Raw genomic sequence first — 22,692 nt, forward strand, 5'->3', positions numbered from 1 at the left:
ATCCTATTTCAAAGTAGCCCTGCCTTACTTTCACTTTCAGTCTCCAATTAACAGAAAATGAAGTTTCCAAATTTGTCCTGAATTAAACAGAATTTTACATTCATGAAAAAGATGGGAATAAAGTATAGACTTTATCACTGACAAAATATTAATCAGACAGTTAAACTGGAGAAGGCAAAGAGACAGGAAGAACTGATTCATCCTTGTCCAATTTCTTTCAGATTAGAGCTTAAAATAACCTTGTACTGTATCCATACACTCACTGGTTGTTTTGGGACCTGAGCCTACACTTCCTGGAAGTGTGGGTAATTTTGGATCAGACTTTCAGTTTCCCAATTATTTCACAAAGGGCTCAAAATATCATCAGCTGTCCACGGCCTTGGAGAAGCAGCAGTGCAGGGCATGTTCACTGCGTTTTCTTTCTATTGGGGAGAACACATGTATGATTATAGCCCAAATGGCCTTTTTATTAGTGCAAAGACTGCTCCCAGAAGATTAATTTTTTTAAAAAATGTATGTGCGATATAAGAACAAAAAATTGCTTAGAACAAATGTAAACAGTAGATGAAATATCACAAAATGAACTCAACCCTGAGTAAATAAGATATCAACATTTGGAACTAGCAGTGTTGTTAATTTAAGCCATGTTAATAGATGAGCACTGGAATATCAGAGTGATGTTCACTCACATTTCTTTTATGATCCATGTTAGATCCTTTTCTAGTGTTCATGGCCATTCGGACATATTCTTTTCTAAGTGCCTAAGTTCATACCCATTTTTCTACTGAGTATTCTGTCTTTGTGGAGTTATTTATATGTTCTGTATATGGGTCATTTGTCTTTTTATGTTTTCTTACATATGTGGCTTGCCTTTTTCTTTATAAATGGTGTCTTGTGATGAAGAAAATATCTTAATTTTAATATAGTCAAATTTGCCAGTCTTTACAATTGTGTTTGGTACATTTTGTGTTCTAACAGTCTTTCCCTATTTTCAAATACTTAGAAATGAGCTTCCCAAATTGTTTTCTAAAGGCTTTATGCTTTTGCTTTTTATATTTAATTCTACAATCCTGGAATTGCTTTTTTCTGCATGGTATAAGCAAGGAGTCATTTTCTTGTTTTTCCTAAAAATACCTGATTCACCCAGGACTATTCATTTAAAAGACCATCATTTCTGCCTATAACAGTTTTATGTGATCCCCACTGGACCTCTATTTCCCAGATAGGCAAATGACGTTAGATAATATTTTAAATGAGCATCATACAAAGCTTTAGTATTAGAATTTGTTTAGTTCACTCACTGATTTCAATTCTCTCAGTACATTATATGTAACTTTTTCTCCAAATAAAGAGTAGGTATTATTTAAGGTAAAGATGATTTTTATTCATATTTATATTACAAATATAAACATTTGCACTTAAGCAGAATCACACAGTTCAAACTGATGTTGTTCAAGGGTCAATTCTATGTTAATTTTTCCAGTGGGCACTTTATTTGTACTGCAGGCAGTCTCTAATGATAAACTTTGTGGATTCCAGTTGAGACAACTGTCACACCTTCTCTCTAGCAGAGCTCTCAGCAGTTGTTTTCCTGGGTGGCTGCCTAACCTGGTCTCAGTGTTTTCAGTTTCAGCTTTAGTCTATTTAATTGCCGAAGTTGATCGTTAGTTTTGGTTTGTAGCCACTAGGTCTCTGAAGAAAAAGCAGAAAGTTCCAGGACATCGAAGGGGTAAAAAACTAAAAGGCCAAATTGTCAGTGAGAGAGAAAATTGAGAGAATCCAGTGCAGTAAAACTCAGAAGAAAAGAGAAGAGGCGAAGCACTGAACACTTTCTCATTGAAGCTGCTGTCTTCTCAGCTCTAAAGGATCTCTGCTCCCGGTAAGATTGAGGCAGGGTGGGAAGAGGTTTACAACGGGCCGGGACGTTAATTTGTCTGAAAGCCCCATTCTAGTGACAGGTTTCAGCTGGCGCTGGCACAGGCGTTCAGCTGGAATTCTGACCCCGTCAGGCAGCAGGGTGCCAGCTCAGGGCCCCACCGCTCCAGCTCTGTGTTCAGTGAGGTTCCAGCAGAGGGGAGAGCCCACAGTGAGTCAGGAATGTTCCAAGATTATCTCTTTTTTGACACTGAAATTACATTTATCTTTGATAAAAACCCACTGACTAAAGTTCAGACTCCATTTAATTCTTTATTATAAACTTTTATATGCGAGGTAAGTAGAAGTTGGGCAACTTGGAGTCTGCAAAAAGAGGTAACAAGTTTTTGTAATTCAGGAGCTGATAAAACCTTTGTACAGCCCCTATTTTTCTGAGGCAGTTGTTGAATGATTCGCATTTTATGAAATTATGTTATAGACAGAACATCTGCTTGTCAGCAGTCCCTGTGGGCCATTGTTGTAAGAGAAAATGGGTCCTAATCATACAAAAACCTGATATAATATTGTATATTAACTCTATTTTAATTTTTTAAAAAGCCTTTCTTTGCATCTTCCCCTGGAGAGATAGGAAGCCACAGAGCAGTCAAAACTGGCATTCTGATAGACGTAAGCCCTCCACAAGAGCGAGTCAGAGGGAACCAACTTTAAAATAAGACTTTTCACTCCTTTTAAATTTATAAAATTATTAAAATTATCAAATCATCAAGCTCTGGTCATGTCTATAATTGTTTGAATAAATTATATAGAACAGAGTTTAGAGAAAAAACAAAATTTGATTTATTTATAAAGTAATGTTTCATAATTGGAGCTTTGTTCCCTAAAATAATTAAAAGTATTATGCAAGCAGATAGGTGGAAATAGGAAAGAATCAATCTGAAAACACAGGGGGTCAAAGTCTATAACAAAACTGAGTAAAGAAGTCAACAGAGTTAGGGTAAGATCTAAGATATCAAGTCTTGGGTGAAAAACATGTAAATGCAGATGCAAAGCAAAGAAGAAGAACCACTGAGTGGGTAACCAGGATGAGCTGAGTCAGCTGCGGGGCCTCCAGCACAGTGAGAATAGGAAGCCACCGGGGAGTCTGAGTCCCTCCATCGGACCCAGACACTGCCCAGGAACAGCCTTGGGAGAAAGAGGGGGTAAGCCTGGGTTAGGGCGCTATTTGTGTTTCAAGGCACATGTATATACTTTACACAAATTTATCCAGATGCTCCATACAGGGACTCAGAGATCCCCCATTTGTTCAATTTAAACATCTAAGTGTGAAGGTAAAAAGCTTTAAAAGGAAATTTTATAAGGAAGTCAGAAGATAAGAAACACAATAAAAATCCCCATTTTCTGGAAAATGAGGTAGAAGAAGAGCTGGTGGGAAGGCAATCTGGTACACCCTTTTAGAAAGAAATTTGGCAACATATAACAAAAGGGTGTGTTCTTACTTTTGATGCAACAATCCCACTTCTAGGAATCTATACTGAAGAAAGAGCTAAAATACAAAATAAAATATAAACAGGTTAGCAGACTTATTCATTGCAGCACTGCTTGTAATTTTAAACATTTTGGAAGCAATCTAAATGCTCTTACATAGGAGATTGGTTGAGTAAACTATGGCCCATAGGCAGAGTGGAGTAGGAGTGTCACAAAGAATGAGAAAGCTTTCACCCTGGCTGGCATAGCTCAGTGGATTGAGCTCGGGCTGTGACCCAAAGTGTCGCAGGTTTGATTCCCAGTCAGTGCACATGCCTGGGTTGCAGGCCACGGCCCCTAGCAACCGCACATTGATGTTTCTCTCTCTCTCTCTCTCTCTCTCGTTCTCCCTCTCTTCCTTCTCTAAAAATAAATAAATAAAATCTTTAAAAAAAATGAGAAAGCTTTCTATGAAGTGACATGGAGTGATTTCCAAATATCTATACCGTTTGATCTTTCATGTCAGAAAATGTGTGTAAGGTAACAGACACATATTTGTTCATTTGTGGAAAAGATGTCTAGGAAGTATAAACAAGAAATTAATGATATCAGGGACTATGGGGGAGGGAGAAAGGGGGAATAAAAATAGAAAGAATGGTAAAAATGAAGATGGTGTAGTAAAGTGAAGGAGAAGTGATATTTCTCTGAGTACACTTTTTTGGAAATTTCTGACTCTTAGAAACATGTAATGTTTCACATACTGAAAAAGTAAATATACATTCAAAATCAACCAAGATGTTCGGGGTGCTGAAATGAAAAACAAACAGTAACAAATGAATCTGACTGCATTACAAATGAAGAAATTTTGGAATACAGTGTTCTGACTGTATACATAAGGCTAAAGACACAAAGAATTGCATACTAATAATGTACTCTAGTTAGTTGATTTATTTATCACAGAAGTGTGAATTTAAAATTTAGAAATTATTTTTATGTATACTAGAATGGAGTAAATAATTAAATTATTACAGATATTGAGAACCAGAGTTCTCATAGTAAGAGAAAGGAGAAAAGAAAAAAAAGGAGAAGAGCTTGAATAAATTCTGTTGTATTAGATTAGAATTAGAAATATAAACAGGAAGTCAAAGTTGTGTATAAAAATGGATAGATGAAGAAACATATTTGTCCACCTGTGTTAATATGTATACATACATACATATATACATCATATTTTAACCTTGTCCTTGAGAAGCCTAGAAATGATATACATACCTAGTAGGAGATCTTGACATAAGTACTGAATCAGAGGCAATACTAGGTGGGATACCTTGTGGGACCAGAAAGAAGGAAATGCTCAGAAGATGGTGGGTGCATGCCAAAAGGACATGGGAGCCAGCCTCAAAAAGTATCAATAAAAAATATGGAGCAAATTAAGCAATAAAATAAATAATGATAGTAAAGTATTCAAATCCATAGAATAAAATAAATAACTATGAAACTATACAGGCACAACTAAATAATTGGATGACTAAATAAATAAAGTGACCAGAAAGGACACCTTCTCTTTATAGTAGAACTCAAATTAATAAATGTCAAAGGAATGGTGAGAATAAAAAATGACACATAGGCAAACACTACAGTAATAACTGCTACAGGCAAAATCATTGTCAGTGGATGCTAAAATTAGCATTGAAAATGATAGAAAAGTATGGTGAGAATATAATTGCACCATCTCAAAAATATCTTCCCAAATGGTATTTTGTAGTTACAAAGAGGTAAGTAGAAACTTTACAATAGAAAAACCTGGCAGAAACAACCTGAAGCAAGTGGTCAGAGTTAACATCAAAGCGTCAGTGTCATACTGACATCACGAATCCCGTGATGCAATGCACTGAGCCTGGCAGAACCCCACTTGGATGGCATTACCGAAAATGTATAACCCAAATATAATTATGGGGAACCATCAAAGAATTTCCAAACTGAGGGATATTCTACAAACTAACAGGCCAGTTCTCTTCTAAAATATCAAGGTTGTGAAAGATCAAATAAAAAATGAGGAACTATCCAAAATGACAGAAGGCTAAGGAAACAATGACAGCGATGAGATCCTGGATTGGGTTGTGGATCAGAAAAAGACATTAGTGGCAAAAATGATGAAATTTGAAAAAGGTATGTACGCTGGTTAATAGTATTGTAGCAACATTAAAATTTCGTATAAAGCATTAACATTCCAGATGCTGTGGAAGTTGTGTATGAAAACTATTTGAACCTGTTGTATATAAAATTATTTCAAAATTCATTTATGTGTAAAGAAAACCAGTAGACTAGTGTATAGGACAACCTTAAAGGGGCCACAGGAATTTTAAAAACATATTGGGAACAAAGGGCAAAGGCAGAAAATAAAGTTTTAGTTCATTTGTAAGTTCTTGCTCAGCTTCTGACTAGAAATTGTTTTCCATCCCATCTCCTCTCTTGCAGACAAGGTTGCACCCTAGACATGGCCTCAGAAACCCACATGCCGGCCCCAGTGTGCCTCATTGAGAACACTAATGGGAAACTAGCAGTTAATCCAGAAGCTTTGAAGATCCTGTCTGCCATTACCCAGCCTCTTGTCGTGGTGGCCATTGTGGGCCTCTACCGCACAGGCAAATCCTACCTGATGAACAAGCTGGCTGGGAAGACCAAGGGTGAGTGACACCAGAGCAGCTCTTCCAGATCCCTCTGTCCACACACACTCCCAGCACTGAGTATGGTGTTGCAAGGAGAGAAAGTTGGAGATGGGAGGAATACTGAAAGCTAACTTTCAATCTATAGTTCTGCTCTTATCTGAATCTGAGTCAACTCACTGTCTCTTCTCACTTTGTCTTAATTTCTCTTTTTAAAAGCATAAATTTTTATTCTTTTCCTGGAAGTATATGCTTTAAATTTTTAAAGAAATCACCATATCATTTTCCACAGCAATTACAGCATCTTACACTTCTCCCAGAAATGCACAGAATTCTAATTTCTCCACATTCTCGCCAATACCTGTTATTTTGTTTTTTGATATTGGTCATCCTAATGGGTGTGAAATAGTATGTCATTGTGGTTTTGATTTGTATTTCCCTAATGGCTAGTGATGCTAATCAACTTTTTATGTGTTCATTGATTATTAGTATTTTTTCTTTTAAGAAATTTTTTATTCAAGTCCTTTCCTCATTTTTTTAATTGTGAAAAATTTTAATTGGGTTGTTTGTTTTCTGGGGTTGCACTGTAGGATTTCTTTTTTGTGTTTAATTTAGTGTTGTTATTATTCTTTTTTTCTCTTTTCATTGTTGTTCGAGTATGGTTGTCCACCTCGGCCCCCCACCCCCACCCATCCCTGCCTCCCACCCTCAAACCTACCCCCCTTTGGCTTTGTCCACGTGGCCTGTGTACATGCTCCTTGATGGGCCTTCCCCTCTTTTCCCCCCCATTATCGCTTTCCCCTCTCCCCTCTGGTTATTGTCAGTTTGTTCTTTAATTCAATGTTTCTGGTTATATTTTGCTTACTTGTGTATTCTCGATATCAATCCCTTAATGGATTCATAAGTGAAAAACATTTTTCCTTACTCTGTAGGATAAATATTAAACTCTGTTGATCCACAAAAGTTTTAATCTTGAAGTCCAACTTACCTACTTTCTTTTTGTTGTTTATGCTTTTGCTGTCATATCCAAGAAATCATTGGCAAATCCAGTATCATGAAGCTTTTCCCATATTTTTTCTTCTAGGAGTTTTATAGTTTTAGCTCTTACATGTAGCTCCTTGAACTACTTTGGTTAATTTTTATAGAAGGAAAGCTTTCTGTATTTCACCATTGACTGCGATGTTGGCTGAACGTTTCTCATGCATAGCCTTTACTATGTTGAGTTAGTTTCCTTCTAGTCCTGGGTTTGTTTGTTTTTTAATCATAAAAAGGTATTGAATGTTTTCATGTAATGGATATTCAATTTTCCCTATTTCTCTAATTGTAAGTAAGATTCAGATTAATACTGGTTGTGGTTTTGGTTCTCTCTCCTTGAATATGTTAACTCTTATCTCAGTTTCAAGACACATCTGCTATTAAAACTCCACTCCCTCTCACCTCCTCTCCCCGAGGCAGGCTTCTCTCTGGGCTCCACGGTGCAGTCTCACACCAAGGGAATCTGGATGTGGTGTATGCCTCATCCTGAAAAGGCAGACCACACCCTCGTGCTGCTTGACACTGAGGGCCTGGGAGATGTAGAGAAGGTAAGTATTGAAGATTCAGTTTGGGGACAAGCCCCTCATATTTGGATATCCTCTACACTATTTAACTTTTCTTCAAATAAGAGCTTGCACTGAACCAAACTATGCTTTTTTCATTTCTGCTTATGTTTTATGAGACTAAGTTTTACAATCAGAGGTCAGAAAAATATTCATAAGGCAGAATCCCAGAAGAAGCACATAGTCGTCAATAGATAGTGGTCTAGTTACTAACAACAGGCTATAAGCTAAGCCAGTTAACCCAGATGTATACAGGCAGTATAAAAAAATCAATGCCATGACTCTTATACTGCAGAGAGCTTTAGTTAAAGATTTATGTTCAAAAGTCCTATACTGTTTAAACTTAAACTCTGTCATTAACACAGTTGCCTTAACAAATTATTTTACCTCTTTTAACCTCAGCTTTCTCATTTATAAAACAGATAAATAATCTATATTTGCCTCATAATATTGTTTGGAATATTTGAATATTTAATAAGAATGGAAAGTGTTAGGTACATAATAATTGTTCAATAAAATAACTATACATATTATTGCTATTATATGTCAATATTGCTGTAAAAGAGAGAAAATTCAATAAAAATTACACTTAAGGCCTAGAATGTCTACCAAGCTTGACTATTTGTTTCACAATTATCTGCCAATGATCATAAGAGGATCTAGTGAGAATCAGTGTACACCAAAATCAGTAATCAGAAAACTATTCAAAGTCCAAGTCCTATTAACAATCATTTTCATTTGGATTTGGTTTCCTCTTATAGGTCATTAATCTAAAAAAAACACACAGACAAACACTCATTAAATGAGCATCCTTTTACTACTGCTGATCTGGAAAGTGCCATGAGAATGAAACATAATCCTGGCCCAAACGTGTTCTGATTTCCAGGGTGACAACCAAAACGACTCCTGGATCTTTGCTCTCGCAATACTGCTGAGCAGCACCTTTGTGTACAACAGCATGGGGACCATCAACCAGCAGGCCATGGACCAGCTGCAGTATCCTTTTTGTGGTCAAGAACGGCATCAAAATCAGAGGGAGACCTGTTAAAAAACAAGCTATGTGAATGTGAATCCTGGTGAATCAAGCACAAAAAGAGAAAATGTAAAAAAATAATTCAAGGGCAAAAGAAAGATCCTAATTGCCTACTGAAGAATTGACTCTTGGGTTAGAAACAAAGGTTTTGAATATGTGGGACTAATGTGGGATGAGGGGCACTGTTCTTTTACACCAGTTTTCCTTAGTTTGCTACTCAGCTATGTGACAGAAATGACAGATCGAATACGGGCAAAATCTTCACCTGGTGCAAATGAGATTGAGGATTCTGCTGACTTCATACGCTTCTTTCCAGATTTTGTGTGGACACTGAGGGACTTTTCCCTAGACTTGGAAGCAAATGGACAACGCATCACAGCGGATGAGTACCTGGAGAATTCACTCAAACTTAGGAAAGGTGAAGGGGACTTAGAATTGGTTATTGGGAAGGACAAGACACTAGCAACTACCACTTTTTAAATTTTTTTCTACTTAGTTTTCCAATATTTATAGTTTTCTACTTCTCCTCAGCTGTATATTACTAAAAATTAATGCCTGCTTGTTTAGTACCTGAATTAGTAGATTTGACATTGAATTGTCTTTTTTCTCATTCTAAGAATAAGCTTCGCTTTTTTTTCAGCTCTCCCTGTGCTATGATACAATGAATTTTATGTCCCTGCTTAGGGCTTGTGATGCTGTAATTAGCCAATGAATATGAAGAAGAGTGGGCATTTATTTAAAGAAAATAGATTAGGCCAAGATGGAGGGATAGATACACTTCACTTCCTTGCACAACCAAAAGAAGGATAAACAACCAATTTAAAAAACAGAAAACAACCAGAACTGCCAGAAAATTGAACTGTATGGAAGTCCAACAACCAAGGAGTTAAAGAAGTATTCATCCAGACTGGTAGGAGGGGGCAGAGATGAGCACCCAGCAGAGAGGGACGTGCTGCAAAGCAGCAGCTGGTGGACCATGATATCCCACATACACGTGCAGATAAGCCAGGAGAAACAACTGGGGAGTGAGACAGACCACACAACCCATGGTTCCAGGGTCAGAAACTATAAGCCTCAAAACCTCTGACTGTAAAAACCTATGGGAGTTCCAATGGTGGGAGAAACTGTTAATCTCAAGGGGGGTCCATTTGAGGGGCCCACAGGATCCTAGAATGTACACAAGCCCACCCACCCAATGATCAGCACCTGAAAGGGCCCAATCTGTTTGTGGAAATCGAGGAAAGTGACTGAAAGCAGGGTGAGAGCCAAGCAAGCAACATTATTCCTTCTCTGACCCTTTCCCCACAGACAGCTCCGCAATGCAGCAAAGAAGGTTGCCTGGCCCTGGTGAATACCTAAGATTCTGCCCTTTACAATGTAACAGGTGCACAGAGACAAAGAAATATGGCCCAAATAAAAGAATAGATCAAAACTTCAGAAAAACAACTAAGCAATGAAAAGACAGCCAACCTATCAGATGCAGAGTTCAAAACACTGGTAATTAGGATATTTGCAGAAATGACTGAGTACAGCCACAAAATAAAGGAAGAAGTGAAGGCTATACAAAGTGAAATAAAGCAAAATATGTCAGGAATCAACAGTGAAGGGAAGGAAACTGAATTCAAATCAACAATTTGGAGCAGAAAGAAGAAATAAACATTCAACCAGAACAGAACGAAGAAACAAGAATTCAAAAAAATGAGGACAGGCTTAGGAACCTCTGGGACAACTTTAAATTGTTTCAACATCTGAATCATATGGATGCCAGAAGGAGAAGAGGAAGAAAAAGAAATTGAAAACTTTTTTTGAAAAAATTAATGAAGCAAAACTTCCCCAATCTGGCGAAGGAACTAGACATGCAAGTCCAGTAAGCTCAGAGAGTTCAAAAGAAGTTGGATCCAAGGAGAAACATACCAAGACACATCACAATTAAATTACCCAAGATTAAGGATAAGGAGAGAATCCTAGAAGCAGCAAGAGATAAGGAGACAGTTATCCACAAAGGAGTTCCCATCAGACTGTCAGCTGATTTCTCACAAGAGACCTTACAGACAAGAATGGGCTGGAAAGAAGTATTTGAAGTCATGAAAGGCAAGGACCTACATCCAAGATTACTCTATCCACCAAATCTACCATTTAAAATGGAAGGGCAGATAAAGTGCTTCCCAGATAAGGTCAAGTTAAAGGAGTTCATCATCACCAAGCCCTATTATATAAAATGTTAAAGGGACTCATCTAAGAAAAAGAATATCAAAACTATGAACTGTAAAATGACAAAAAAACTCACAACTATCAAGAACTGAACCTAAAAACAAAAACAAACTAAGCAAACAACTAGAACAGGAACAGAATCACAGAAATGGAGATCACATGGAGGGTTATCAGTGGGGAGGGGATGGGGAGAGAATGGGGGGAAAGGTACAGGGAATAAGAAGCATAAATGGTAGGTACAAAATAGACAGGGGGAGGTTAATAATAGTATGGGAAATGGAGAAGCCAAAGAACTTATATGGATGACCCATGGACATAAACTAAGGGGGAGGGGATGCTAGAAGGAGGGGGTACAGGGAGAGGGTGCAGAGCAGAGGGAGATAAAGGGGAGGAATAAAATGGGACAACTCTAATAGCATAATCAGTAAAATATACTAAAAAAGAGAAAACAGATTAAAGCATAACAGTGAACTAGTCCAGTGGTTGGCAAACTATGGCCACAGGCAAATGATGGATAATACAGCCTTCCAGCTGTCTCATAAGTGAGTTTTATTGGATTAATGCTATGCCCATTCATTTGTAGATTATCTATGGCTGCTTTCATGCTCTAATAGCCAAATTAAGTACTTGGAAAACAGACCTTCTGACTTTCAAAGCTTGATATATTTACTGTTTGGTCCTTTATAGATAAAGTTCCCAAGACCCTATATTAAGCAAAGTCCTTTTTTGTCCTTTTCCAGTTGACGATCAAAAGGATAAAGATTTTAATTTTCCTCGACTCTGTATCCGGAAGTTCTTCCCACAGAAGAAATGCTTTACTTTTGATCGGCCCACTCACGGGAAGAATCTAGGCCAGCTTGAGACCCTACATGATGATGAGCTAGACTCCGACTTCGTGCAAAAAGCTACAGTCTTCTGCTCCTACATCTTCAACAGTTCCAAAGTTAAAACACTTCCAGGAGGCATCAAGGTCAATGGACCTCGTGAGTCCTCTTCCTAGTCTTTACTCTCACTGTTAGGACCAAAGGAAGGTGAAATAACATCCACCTAGTGTCATCTGTGAAAAATGCAAATCTACTACTACTTCTGTGGTACATTCTAGATGACACAACATTTCTAATAGATTTTATTAGTCAAATTTCTTGGGTGAGAAAAGATAGGAAAGGACAAAGAAAGAAGATCTATTGCTTAAAATTGCCCTAGTAAACTGGACCTGTACTATCCTTAGCTACCTGCACTAAGGTAGCTAATGGACAAATATGGCTATCTAAATTTAAATGTAGATTAATTTAAGTTAAAGAAAATTAGAAGTTCTGATTACACAGCTATTTTCAAGGGCTCATACCTACAAAGGGCTAGTGCCTACACTATTGGACAGCACGTATAGAACACACCCATCATCACAGAAAGTTCTCTTGGACAGTGTTCTATTAGAATAAATAACATGAAGGACTCCTTTTTAATTGTTTCACAAATAACAATTTTACAATTGCTTGCCACGGACCAGGACTGATGATAGGGACATAAATGAGAGAGATACATTTCCTGTCCTAATGGTGCTTGGCGATAAAGTACATGTACTCAATAAACACACATCTATAGTATCCAGAACAGAGGTTCTCACCCTTTGATATGTATTCATATCACACAAGGATCTTGCCAGAGGAGGGTCTAATTCAGTTGATCTGGGGCAGAGGCTGAGAGTAGGCATTTCTAACAAGCTTCCAGGTGATGCTGAGGTCACTGATGCTATGAAGCAAACAAGTGGCAAAAGATTATCATCAGATTTACACAGAAGAGACTGATTCCTCACCCCAACTACAGTCAACATTATCATTTGTTCTCTTTTGCAGGACTGGAGAATCTGGTGCTGACCTACATCAATGCCATCAGCAGTGGGGGTCTGCCCTGCATGGAGAACGCGGTCCTGGCCTTGGCCCAGATAGAAAACTCAGCCGCAGTGAAAAAGGCCATTGCCCTCTATGATGAGCAGATGGCCCAGAAGGTGCAGCTGCCCACGGAAACCGTCCAGGAGCTGCTGGCCCTGCACAGGGCCAGTGAGAAAGAGGCCATTAAAGTCTTCATGAAGAACTCATTCAAGGATGTGGACCATTTATTCCAAATGGAATTAGTGGTAATTTTTTTCATTATATTTATATGGATTAGGATCTCAGAAAGTGAAATATTAGTAGAAAATAAAATGGGTTATTGTTATGAGACGGAATTTTTACTAGACTTTAAAATGATAAGAACCACTATTGTTATTATTATGACAAGAACCAATTTTATTATGATTGACTCAAAGTTTTGAAACTTTTTTTCATTCAAAAACTGATATTCTTTCTCGACTTTAATTAAGTGCATAGAGGTAACAATCAGAGCTCCTAATCAAATTACATACTTGCTGATATCAGACTGATTTAATGTTATAGCCAAAAGCAAAGGAATATGTAGTCTTAGTTATCTTAAGCAGGCTTATATTGAGCCACATTTCTTCCATATGCAATCATTGGTCCAATTTGAAAAGCAGAAGTTTATTTCTAAAGGTGTATTTGTAGGACTACAGAGCCTAGTGCTGACCTATGTCAATACCATCAGCTGTGGGAATTTGCCCTGCGGTCCTGGCCTTGGCGCAGATGAAGAATGCAGATGCAGTGCAAAAGGCCATGGCCCATGTTGATCAGCAGATGCATAGCATAAATGCTAACATAAGGATAGCAATCTCTGCCATAAACTTTACCTCCAGGGAGAAAGGAACTTCACTAGAAACACAAGATCAAGAGGATGTGGTCCTGTGAGTTTCATAGGGGCACAGACTTTATTTTTGAGAAGCTTTTCCAAAAATTCTGAGGTCAAGCTAACATCTTCTCTCCATTATTTCTACTTCCTACTTTCACATTAAAGGCCCAGCTAGAAAAAAAGGAAGAAGACATTTGTACACAGAATATGAAAGCATCATCAGATCGTTGCTCAGCTTTACTTAAGGATATCTTCAATCCTCTGGAAGAAGATATAAAACAGGGGATTTATTCTAAACCAGGAGGATATCATCTTTTTATCCGGAAGAGGCAGGAGCTAGAAAAACAATACCGTCAGGAACCCAGGAAGGGAATACAGGTAACCAACACTTATCTCTCTGTCTGTTGCTCCCCTCAACCCCACACTTCCCTCCCTCCACTCCCCCTCCACCTCCTTTTCTTAGATCTGCTTTCTCCACAGTGGGTTCATTCCCCAGCAAGCTCACCCCATATTGGACCACAGCACTAACAGCTCCAAAATTAGAGCCCTCACTCAAAGAACAGAGACTCTCCATCCATATTTATCAGTCTCTTAAAAAGGAATCTGCTTTGTAGAGTACAATGCTTGGGCAACCTGGAGCATGTGCATCATGACCACCAGACACACCAGGGCCAAGGGAAGCAATTCCCAGAGGAAAAGATGGTAGGCAAATAGGAATAGGTGCTTACAGATATTTCCTATTACTAGCTCCATTTTCTTTGGGTCTTAGAGTGAGGAAATTCTTCGGACATACTTGGAGTCCAAGGAGGCTGTGACTGAAACAATTCTACAGATAGACCAGACTCTCACAGAGAAGGAAAAAGGAGATTGAAGGTGAGGAGCAAGAGACTAGATAGCCTCGAAAGCTTTTAAAATTTCAAATAATTTGGCTGGGTGAACCTGGGGTCTTTAAACAATAGTGAAATGAGCAAAGATGCCTCTCACTAGCTGAAGTGAGCTCTGACTATGGCAGATGCAGCCAGGAGCAACAGCAACAGGTAAGTGTGCAGAGAAAAAAAAGCAACATGGTCACCCATGAGCTTTTTTTCTTCCTTTCCTCCTGACAGAGCAACGTATGAAAGCTGAATCTGCAGAGGCTGCAAAAAAAATGTTGGAGGAGATGCAGATAAAGAATCAGCAGATGATGGAGCAGAAAGAAAAGAGGTATGAGGAGATTCTGCAACAAGTGACTGAGAAGGCGGACAAGGAGAAGGCCCAGTTAATGGCAGAACGAGACAGAGTTCTCAATCTTAAACTTCAGGTATTGAATTGCTTCACCTCGAGGTTTCTCTTCTTGTTTTCTCTCCACTCTCCCTGATCTCTTTGAGTGGCTGTTAGACCATGAAGCCTAGAAGGACCTTTCTTACCCACTTATATTTTTCAATCCTATCTGTCTGCCTGTCCTGGGCCTGCCTATGTCTGGTTATTAAAAATTGTATTTGAATTTATATCACGTCTAGTCATTTATCAGTATAGTCTTCAATCAATGGTAGCTATTATCTGCTAGGCATTATAAAAAATGTCTTATCTGTATCTTTTCTTTAATATTATATGAAGCAAGAACTCTATCCCATGACTTAGGAGAAGAAATAGGGTTCAGAAAGGAGTAAATAACTTTTATAGGGTCACACAGCTTGGTAAGATATTCAAATCCCCTTCACTGTTCGAAGGAATCCACAATGACTGTTTTTCTGTCACATGTGGTATGACTTTAATTCTAAGAGAAGCTGTGAGCAGAAAGACTCCTGAACTCTCACACTGGCATCAGTCTGTCACTCCTGACTCTTTCCTCGGCCCTACTCCCAGTCTGTGTGATGAGCGATGTGCAGGAAGCCCATATGGACAGTTTCCGGCCTGGATTCCCTTATTTATATTCTGCTACCTTTGCCCCCAGTCTGTGAGGCCTAAATCCAATTCACTGATCTAAAATTCAGACACTCCATTTGATTTTAAGAATTTGTGTGTATTATATGTGTGTATATAAAAGTCTCCCTGTGTATGTGTGTATAAAAGTGTTTAATGCATAGGTAAGATTTGAAAACAAACATATGATTAAGATTGCCCACAAATGTATAGAATTAATGGGATAAAAGACCAAGACTTGTAATTGAAGCTTATCAATATATCAGAAAGTATAAGCCAAAAATCTTTCTTAGCTAAAGGAGGCTCAGAAAAAGTAATCATGAGGCTAGGATGCCCAAGAGAAAGTATAATAAAAATTAATGGAGAAAAGTTCAAGAAGAAATTAAATTCTAAAAAAATCTGTGAATGTGGAAAATAGATAGAAGTTAGGGATTTACTTACTGCTACACTTTATTCATGATTTGTCCTTTTTAGGAACAAGCCCGGTTTCTGAATGAAGGATTCAAACAGGAGAGTGAAAAACTTCATAAAGAAATACAGTATCTCCAGAATGACATGAGAAGGAAGAGATGTATCATAAGCTAAAGACTTAAGGAATAGAGCTTTCCTGTTCACTCTTTGCCGAAGGCATAACTCAAGCAGTTTTAGAATTTGGAAAAATGTCGCTATGTGGCAGGAAAAGAAAACCCCATAAAAAGCTTCTATGCTCTGCAGCTTCTTTGATAAGCAGTGCTCTCTGTAACACCTGCAAAATTTCACAATGCCTTTTGTTTTGATGTGACAGGACGTAGCTGAACAAAAGCTATTTTTAGGTAGGAGCTGGCCAGTGGCCTTTCCTAGGATAATGGCTTGTTATCTCAAGGCCAAAGCATTAACCTTCACTTCTGCTTCTGTATGCTTGCTTTAGCAATTGCTTCCCCCCTCCCTTTTTGCCTTGTAGCAAGTATTTATAGGAAACTCCAGCTTAAACTCTTTGCTCAGAGAATTTGTGTGGTTAACCCCTCTGAGCCCGTGCGTAATAAAGGATCGTGCTTCGCCATCTCCCCGCGTGTGAGTAATTTTTTCCGCAACAACTGCACTTGAGAAAAAGTGACCTTTCTTTAAGCTGATTAAAAAGAATCTACAAAAAACCCTTCACCTAACGTATTTAGTGATGAAAAACTGAATGCTTTGCCCTTAACTCAGGAACAAAGCAAGAATGTCTAGTCTCTCCAGTCCAGTTAAACATTATACTAAAAGGGTTAGTACAATATGGGAGAAAAAGGGATAAAGGCATATAGATCAGAAAAGATAAAATAAAGCTGTCTTTATTCGCAGGCATTATGATTATCCATATAGAAAAATATCAAGGAATCTAAAAATGAAAAATAAAACCTCTTGGAACAAATGAGTGAGTTTAACAAGGTTGTAAGACAAAAGACAAGGTTGTAACACAAAAAACAATTTTCAACTGTATTTCTATATAAAAGAAATGACCAATTGGAAACCAACATTTAAAAAACAATATCACTTACAATGGTTGTTTTTTAAAAAATGAAATAGATAGAAATCTAACAACACATGCACAGGATCTCTGCGCTGGAAACCATTCTAAGACCAAGAGATTGTGGATTCAAACATGACCCATCATGAATCTCCTTAAATTCCAACTCCCTTGCAGTTTTTATGATGTTCCTTTTACTCGTTGTAGAAGAGAAGATTTAAGAACCTTCTTTATAGAGTTAGCCCTAACAAAGCATGTGCCCAATATTCATTAAGTTCCACTGAGCACTAAAAATATGTCCATTATGTGTGTTAGACTTTTATCTAAATAGAAAGAGGAAAAAATATGGCCCAGAACTCAGAGTGCTACATAATATACCTACTACACACACACACACATACACACACACAAACACACATACACACAAGCACATCCCACCTGTCCCACCGAGAGTTCTTTGACAGACAGGATTTCATAGAACGCAAGACAGTCAAACTTACCCAGTTTTTATTGCGATTTTTTTCCCACCTAACTTCAAAACAGAGTCCCTAGAGAATTAGATGACCCTGTGGGAAAAGCAGTAATTGCTTAGGCTATAAGGATCATTCATTCAAAAAATATTCATTGAGGATCTACTACATACTCTCCCAAGGAGTGAGAACATAGTTGTAGTCCCTCTCTTAAGGAAATATTCTACGGTGAATTCAGAGATTAAACAAATAAGTACAGAAAACTAAATTCCCAAGAAATTGAGGGGAGAGGATTTCTGATTTGGAAGGAGTTGATCTACTCCCCTTACCCCAAGATATCTCAGAGGCCTCCTTAGTATGTTTTTAACCATATTCCCCTTAGCAGACAGTTAGTTAAAAAAGAAAAGAAAAGAAATTAAGTTGGGAGGGGGAGATCGGAAGAGAAAGAGCACCCACCACCTGGCCCCCAAAACACTTCAATGGTGTAACATGCTCACAGCATCTCTCTTTTAGAGTGGACTGGTAAGTGAAAGAAGAGAGCAATGAGCTCCATCTAGTGGCCAATATTTTTATTTCTCTTCACAGTATTTTATCACTACATTTTATCATCAAAGTTTGTTCTGATTCATTGCCTGTCTCCCCCACTACACTCTGAACTCCATCTGGGCAGGAACATTGTCTATTTTGTTCATCGCAGACTCAGCTAGAAGGGTTCAGGGCACATGGTAAACCATAAATAAGTATTTTTAAACATACGAATGAACATCTTACATGAACAGTGTATCATCCCAGCACCATTCCTGATGCTTCTCCCTGAAAGTTTAACATTTGATTATTTAATATCCTATTGAATACTACAGAAATTTTATAGTTATTTAAATTTCTGTACTATTTAGAGTAGAATACTCCTCCTCTCCCTCTCCAAAACTGATTTCATCATTACCCCTTCTTTACAAACCTAGAGAACCTACTGTTGATTTATATTCCTACCATCGCTCAGAGGAGCCACCTGACATAAAGCACATAGTACTGACCAGTAGCGGTGCCAGGGGGCATTGCACACCATGACAGATAGAGGGAGCAAGGGGCAGTCCCCACTGAAACCCTCCAGGAGCTGAGAACCTGCATAGAACCTGTAAGAGCCTCCAAGAGCTTAAGAACTCCAACATGAATGCAAATCAGGAACTCCAGAGGCAAAGCCAGACTGAGAAAGGAAACATAAAACCTTCCTCAGAAGAGCGATGCCTACCAGGCTCTAGCAGAGTGATACTCACTTATGTAGTGATATTTTCTGATACCATTAGCCAGAAGCCACACACACTTGGTCCACGTCTTGAAGGACACAATACTTGCCAGAGTTTCCACAAGGCCAATTTTTATTATTATATCCTACACGTGGACCTGATGTTTTGAAGAATTTTTTTTCCTACCAATTTGATTTGTAATGTCAAAATTCATTTCCTCTTTTTAAAAATTGTTCAGAGACTATGAAAAAAATTTCTTAGTGACTCAGGTAACCAGTGCTAAGATTAAACTGCCATAAATGCAGCATATAAATGTGCATGTGGACAGACAGGCAGGCAGCACACACAGAGATAAACAGATACATAGTCACCCTGGGCAGCCTTCCTATTGTAATTCCTATTACAATAGAAGTTGTAATTCCTATACAATTTCCATTATGATTTTTTAAATATTTAAACTAATGTTTGTACAGCTATTAGTATCTGGCTGAAAAGCATGTACTTTAATAATACATACAAACATAAATCTTGTATTTAAAATAGCTACATGGGGGCTGAAAACTGGATATAACTCTTGACAAATATAACTGTACATACTTAAAGTGTACAATGTGATGATTTTATACACATATAAACTGTAGAATGACTTCCAAGATCAACATAATTACCACAAGCATCACCTCACACAGATAACAGTTAACTTGTGTGTGGGGGTAATGAGAATGCCTGAGATCTAGTCTCAGCAACTTTCAAGAATATAACTCTTTACAGCAGGAATGTAAGGTGGGAAAGGCTTTAGGAACTTCAAACCCAGACTGAATTCCCTTTTTTCCTAGAGTAGGTATTTCTTAGTACAGCGCTAGGGTTATAAGACAAAGTAAAAATGTCCTGCCTGCCAAATTTTCACATTCTTAGTACCCAGAAGTGACAGCCACCTCCTGAGAGGCATTTCCAGAGGATGAGGCACTGCCAACATCTTCCACCTTCATCTCCTCCCTGTCACTCGTCTATTGTCACCTGGAAGGCCCCCGTAAAAGTAAAGTGGGATGCCTGTGCTAAGCAAACTAAAAGAGTCACTAAACTGCCACAGCCATACCATGACCACGTATCAAAAAAACAACAACATATAAATAAGTTAAAACAAACTGATTTCCCCCTCATGTAAGTACAGTCCAGGGCTGGAGTGGTGGCTGCTCTGCCATCTTCAGTTAGCGGATTCTAGTGGTCCAAGGCGGCGGCAGCCATCGTGTCTGCACGCGGACTGGTGGGGAAACCGCAAACCCAGGAACTGATAAAGACATACTGTACCCCTTCAAGATATATCCTGCACGCGGCATATCCAGCTTCCACGTATGTTCTATGGGCCAGAATTTAATCTTACGGCCGACCAAGCTTCAAGAGAGGCTGGAAATGCAGTCTTTCTACCAAACGCCCATGTACTCTGATGAAGTTTGGAAGGTCTATTATTATTAGACAAGAGAATACTAAATATTGGAGAATAACCAGTCTCCCTTCTTAAGATTCTTTTCCTTTTTCTTAAAAAAACAATTTTTTTAGTGCTTACTAAGAAGCAAGTACAGCTCTAAATTTTTCCAAGTCTATGAAATCAACCAATAGCAGCATAAGCAAGGTTCTAGTATCCACGTTTTACAGATGAGGAAACTGAAGCACAGATAAATGAAGTAGCTGGCACAAAGTCACTCAGCTAGAAAATTGCAGAGCTGGGATTTGAACCAGACAGTTTGGCTTACCCACTATCCTATACTGTCCTCTCTCTGCTATATTTCAGAATACTTTTAGTATTTTATATGAGGCAATGGAAAAGGCTTTATCTATCTGTAAGATAAAGTCTTTTATCTTACTGATAAAAAGAAAGTATTTTCTTTTTATTCAGAATAGAAATCAGGAGAAGATATAAGGAAAACGCATTTATTAGCTATTAACTCTAGGGAGTCACTTATATTTCTCATCAAACACCAACATGAGTATAAAGATAACACAAGGCTTAGCACATGAACAAAGCATGCAGATGCCCAGCATTTGGTCATTCCATCATTTAATGAACATGTGTGTAAACCAATAACAACAAGAGATGGCAAATTAAACACGTTTACATTCTCTCTCTACTTAAGACCCACTAGTATAACAGTAAGGAGATCTTTTAAGCCCCAGGAGAACAAAAACAGTAAGTGAAATAACAGTGGCAACAAAATTACAGAACTTATAAAGCAAATGGGCAGGCGATACTTGACAGCAGATTTAAACAAGCTGAATCCTAGACCAATCATGAAGAAAGCCAAAAAGCCAACTCAGTTTACTCCCATAGAACGCTCCAAAGGTTCAGGAGTAAATACAGAAGAATCATTTAAAGGCCTTTCTAAGAAACAAGCAGATCCCCAGGTCTCCACCCCTGGTCTGCTGTAGCCCCACCAATAGGTCCATCCTCACCTGAGCACATCAGCAGTTCACTGGTATACTCTGGAGAGAGTAAACAGACTGTCTGAATTCAGGAGAAGCTAGTGGTAAAGACAAACTGGAACTCTGAGCAAACGTCATCAGTCGGGAGGGTCTCTGGGAAGAACTAGAACTTAAGGAAGTTCTCACACAGTACTGTATTGGGAAGAACCACACACGTGAGAACCCTAGAGAAAAAAAACTCTATGTTTCTAGTAAACCTCTGTGGTTCTAACTTTCTCTGCCTTTAACTTCCTTTCCCTTTTTTAAAATACCCCTGCACTGCATCTTGGCACTCAGTCCAACGGGCTGCAACCCTCTCTTTTTCCAGAATAAGTCCTTTTTGGTGACAAAACACCTAGTCAATTATTATTTCTCAGTGGACACCAGGTAGTTGATAGCAGAGGGGAAGTGCCGAAATCAAGGAAATAAGTGCATGTCACCATAAAGAATGTTGAGCTCTTTAGCCCTCTTTCCCTCCGCTGCCAGTACCTGAGTCACCAACCTCATCTCTTGCTCTAACAAACTCCTAACAGATCTTCTTGCTCCTGCTCTTGCCAACCCACAAGTCGCACCTCCAAGGCAGCTAGACTATCGTTTTTAAATTCCTCTGCCCAAGATTTTCCAATGGCTGCTTCAGAATAAAATCCGAACTCCTTTCTGCGGTCTCCTCTGCTCTGCATGGCCTGGCCCTGCCTTCTCTCCACCCTAATCTGGAAGCACTTTCCCCTGCACCACTACATTTTACACACAGTGGTCTCTTATTACTTATTACATAAACATGCCAAGTTTGCTCCCATTTAAGGGCCTTTTTCAGCTGCTCTTTCCCTTTCCAGAATCATTTTTTTGCAAGCCTGATTCTTCATCATTCAATTCTGGGTTTAAATATTAGCTCCTCCAAAAAACACCCCCAAAAAGCAATAAGCCTTCCCTGACCATCCTCCACAAACTAGCTGCTGTTTTTACCCCTCATTGTTTCTTTATGGTACTTACCACCTTCTGAAGTCAGTTTGTATCTCTCTTGTTTCTCCTCCTGGAAGGTTTAAGACACACTTTCTCTGCCTCATTTTCCCCAGAAGCCTCAGCACCTGTCTACTCAAGTCATATTTGTTCAATGTAAGAAAAAAGAAAAGCAGCAGCTGGAATGGGGAGCTGAATGACACCCTTATGGCTGGTGTTGTTAGGAACTATCTATGGTGTGTCCCTATAAAACATAACAACCTGACACAACCCCTGCATAAGACAAAGTCACACTGTGATCCTGATGGAGTGCGACCACAGACAAGATCACTTCATAATCTTGCCTAAACACGGATAAAACAAGGTCATTCTGCAACTGCAAAAATACCAAACTTCCTCCTTTCCCAGCTGATAAACTTGCCTTTTTTTTTTTTACAAGTTACGAGTTACAGGCTTCACCTTGCAATTTTCCTGCCTTCTTCCTCGTAAGCTGTATTATGACACCCAATCTCATAAGTACCCCACATCTTGACAGCACCCAAAACAGATTGAATCTCGTTTCCTTGAATCCCACCCCCAAATCACCCAAATCC

General features: G+C 38.6%; 1 protein-coding gene and 1 long non-coding RNA gene across 4 annotated transcripts; one reads left to right on the forward strand and one right to left on the reverse strand.

The window, feature by feature from the left end:
- Positions 1-1,542: 1,542 nt before the first annotated feature.
- On the forward strand, positions 1,543-16,527 carry LOC123825883 (guanylate-binding protein 1-like). Its single transcript, XM_045849533.1, is given in 12 exon segments — positions 1,543-1,879; positions 5,818-6,026; positions 7,461-7,588; positions 8,490-8,599; positions 8,858-9,054; positions 11,588-11,830; positions 12,701-12,981; positions 13,752-13,964; positions 14,356-14,445; positions 14,447-14,459; positions 14,693-14,886; positions 15,963-16,527. Coding segments are annotated over 11 exon segments (1,770 nt in total). The 5' UTR covers positions 1,543-1,879; positions 5,818-5,836; the 3' UTR covers positions 16,074-16,527.
- LOC123825885 lies at positions 8,508-22,219 on the reverse strand. Of its 3 annotated transcripts, XR_006786976.1 has the most exons (4): positions 22,133-22,219; positions 21,134-21,295; positions 12,472-12,596; positions 8,508-8,644 (listed from the first exon to the last, which is right to left on the reverse strand). It is a non-coding gene; the product is annotated as an uncharacterized LOC123825885 (long non-coding RNA). The 3 variants fall into 3 exon arrangements; XR_006786978.1 differs by lacking the exons at positions 21,134-21,295; positions 22,133-22,219 and adding an exon at positions 17,472-17,524; XR_006786977.1 differs by lacking the exons at positions 21,134-21,295; positions 22,133-22,219 and adding an exon at positions 13,588-13,745.
- Between the last annotated feature and the right edge of the window lie 473 nt (positions 22,220-22,692).

This window comes from Phyllostomus hastatus, unplaced genomic scaffold, assembly GCF_019186645.2.
Source record: "Phyllostomus hastatus isolate PE091 unplaced genomic scaffold, TTU_PhHast_1.1 phas_contig_67, whole genome shotgun sequence".
Lineage (NCBI taxonomy): Eukaryota > Metazoa > Chordata > Mammalia > Chiroptera > Phyllostomidae > Phyllostomus > Phyllostomus hastatus.